General features: G+C 37.0%; 1 protein-coding gene across 1 annotated transcript; it reads left to right on the top strand.

Annotated features, from left to right (window-relative positions):
* Window positions 238-2,116, top strand: LOC109343479. The gene is made up of 2 exons (XM_019581790.1): window positions 238-1,896; window positions 2,019-2,116. The coding sequence occupies exon 1, from the start codon at window positions 777-779 to the stop codon at window positions 1,758-1,760; it is 984 nt and encodes a 327-aa protein (XP_019437335.1). The 5' UTR covers window positions 238-776; the 3' UTR covers window positions 1,761-1,896; window positions 2,019-2,116.

Raw genomic sequence — 2,550 nt, 5'->3', positions numbered from 1 at the left:
ATTCATCTACTCTAGTAAGTTAAAAAAAATATAATTTCGACTAATCATAATTGAGTGACACAGATTTTTTAGAATAAGAGATATGCTCCCTTCCAACTAATATTATCAAACACAAAAAGGAAATTGTATAATATATAGTATTTTCTTTTAAAATGTTGCTATTTTAATTTTGATTATTATGTAAAATCTTCTTATATATTTTGTTTCTTTATCTTTGACCATAACCGCACAGGACCGAAATTAAAGGATCCTTCTCATTACACCACAAAGCCACCCTTCTCTATGCTAAACATTATCATCATCAACAACAAAAAGTACCTCTCTCTTTCTTCTTCTGCTATTCTCTTTCAGGTTTTACCTCTTTCAAAACCCAAATCTTTTTCTATAACCTGTTCTCTCAGGTTGGAATAGTGGAGAGAAAGAGAGAGGCAAAAAAACAAAGCCAAAAAAAAAAACCTAGAATTCTTTCCTCCACTTCCAACCAAACTCAATTTTCATCATCACCCGTAATATATATCCATGCAATTCCTATTTTCATTGTTTCCCATTCTCCCATGCTTTACCTCGACCTCTCTCCACCACCAGTCCCGCCGCCGCCACCACAGCCAGCACCACCATAGCCCCATCATCTCTGGCGTCAACAACTCCTCCAAGTAATTATTCAACATTATTTGGCGGGGTAGTTTTTAAACATACAATATTTAAATCCATCATACACGGACGCAATATAAATACAAGATATATACGTATATTTGTTTACATATACGTATAAATCCATGGTTTTCATGCCTGCATTACCTCTTCTCAATTCAGCTTTCGACCTCACCACCGTAACCTTCATCTCCTCCCTCATTGTTCTCTCAGTTCTTTCCCTTTGCTTCATCTTCCACTTACGCTTCAAATCCAAATCCCTAATCCATCTTCAAGGCTTCAACTCAATCTGGACCGTTCGATTTCTCCTCGTTCTCTTCATCTTTTTTTGGGCCATAACAGAACTACTAAGGTTACCATTCTTCCGAAGAAGGTATCTTTACCCTTTTCTTCCCTCATTCTCCGTTTCACAACAATACGAATTTTGCAAACTCCATGTGTTCTTTTCATTAGGGTTCTTCGAACCAGCGTTCCTCGTTACCCTTCTCTTTCTCCTCAACGCTTCCACCAAAAAGAAAACCCCGAATGATACTTGGGCTATTTCCTTCGTTCTGATCACGTGCCTCCCCATAACCACGTTACAAGGATTTTTGTTATATTTCAACCCTATCGTGAATCAAGTGCCTTTGATCTTTCGGCAAACCGCGGTTGTTATTAACGACGGTTTCGGAAGTGAAACCGTTCTTTGCGGTTACCCATTTTTGAACAGCGTTGTTTTCGCAGGTTTTGGTGTTGGGTATAGTATATGGTTCTTGGTTTCTTGTTGGAGGGTGCTTTCTTTGGTGATCAATAAAGGTTTGAGGGTGAGGATCTACGCTCTTGCAGCGACGGTTTTGGTCGCGCTACCACTTCAGATGGTGGCGTTGGGGTTCACCGTGTTTTGGAAACCGGACGAGGATTTATACGGCGTCGTTTCGCTCGTGGCGTTTCTTGGTGCGTTCTGTTGTGCTGTTACAGGTGAGGGTATTTTGGTCATTAAGCCAATTTCTGATGCCTTGGATGCTGGAGGAAACTGTTGCCGGTGGAAGTCGTGTCACGGTGGCGGAGGTGATATTGAGCGGTCTACGGCGCCCGAGAGGAGGGTGGAGGAAGGGGAAAGGTGCGTTTAAACGAAGGGATTATGATGTCAGGGGCAAGGTGGTAATTGCATCATGTTGAAGTTTTTCGGTCATTGTGTTAGATGCAGGTTTTTGCTTATTTTTTGATGCACGTGCTGTGCACGAGGGTTAAGATAAAGTTTATTTAAGGATTGGATTGGAATTCGGAGGGGAAATGAATGTTTGTTAACTGTGAAATATACTTGTTTTATGGTTTCCATTTCTTTTATTTTCCTCCCTAACCTTCCAAAATTCAACTCTCAAACTAACCTAAGGAGAAATTAATGTTTTTCTCTTTACTTCTCATCAAACTCTGTACTGTGTCTTTTCTTAGTTAGTGATATTGTACGTACTTATATTTCTCATGTTATTCTTTACCTTCTCTTACTCCTCTTTTGAATCAAATTCTACAATTGGACGTTTATTTTGGCGCAATAGATAATCAAATCACTTGAAGTTTATGGTGCAAATTTTGTATAAATTAAGATTTGGTGGCTAAGTTTACATGAATATATGTTATTTTGCCTCATTTGAGGGCACATGCAAAATATGGATACAGGAGAAATGTTTTCTTATACTTTGAAATCAATATGAAACCCTAATTAGAAATCAAATCAAAATATGTCTCATATCTAGTTAAATTATTGAGTTAGATTGGACAATTTTATATACAATTAATAATTTTTATTTATAAAAATATAATTATGTCTAAATGTAGAAAAATATAAATAATAATTATGTATAATTTTATTAAAGTAACATTTTTTCGTCTTTTTGAATCAAATAAAATAAAATATTACAG

This window comes from Lupinus angustifolius, chromosome LG03 (genome assembly GCF_001865875.1).
Source record: "Lupinus angustifolius cultivar Tanjil chromosome LG03, LupAngTanjil_v1.0, whole genome shotgun sequence".
Classification (NCBI taxonomy): domain Eukaryota; kingdom Viridiplantae; phylum Streptophyta; class Magnoliopsida; order Fabales; family Fabaceae; genus Lupinus; species Lupinus angustifolius.
This window is presented reverse-complemented; position numbering and strand designations above follow the sequence as displayed.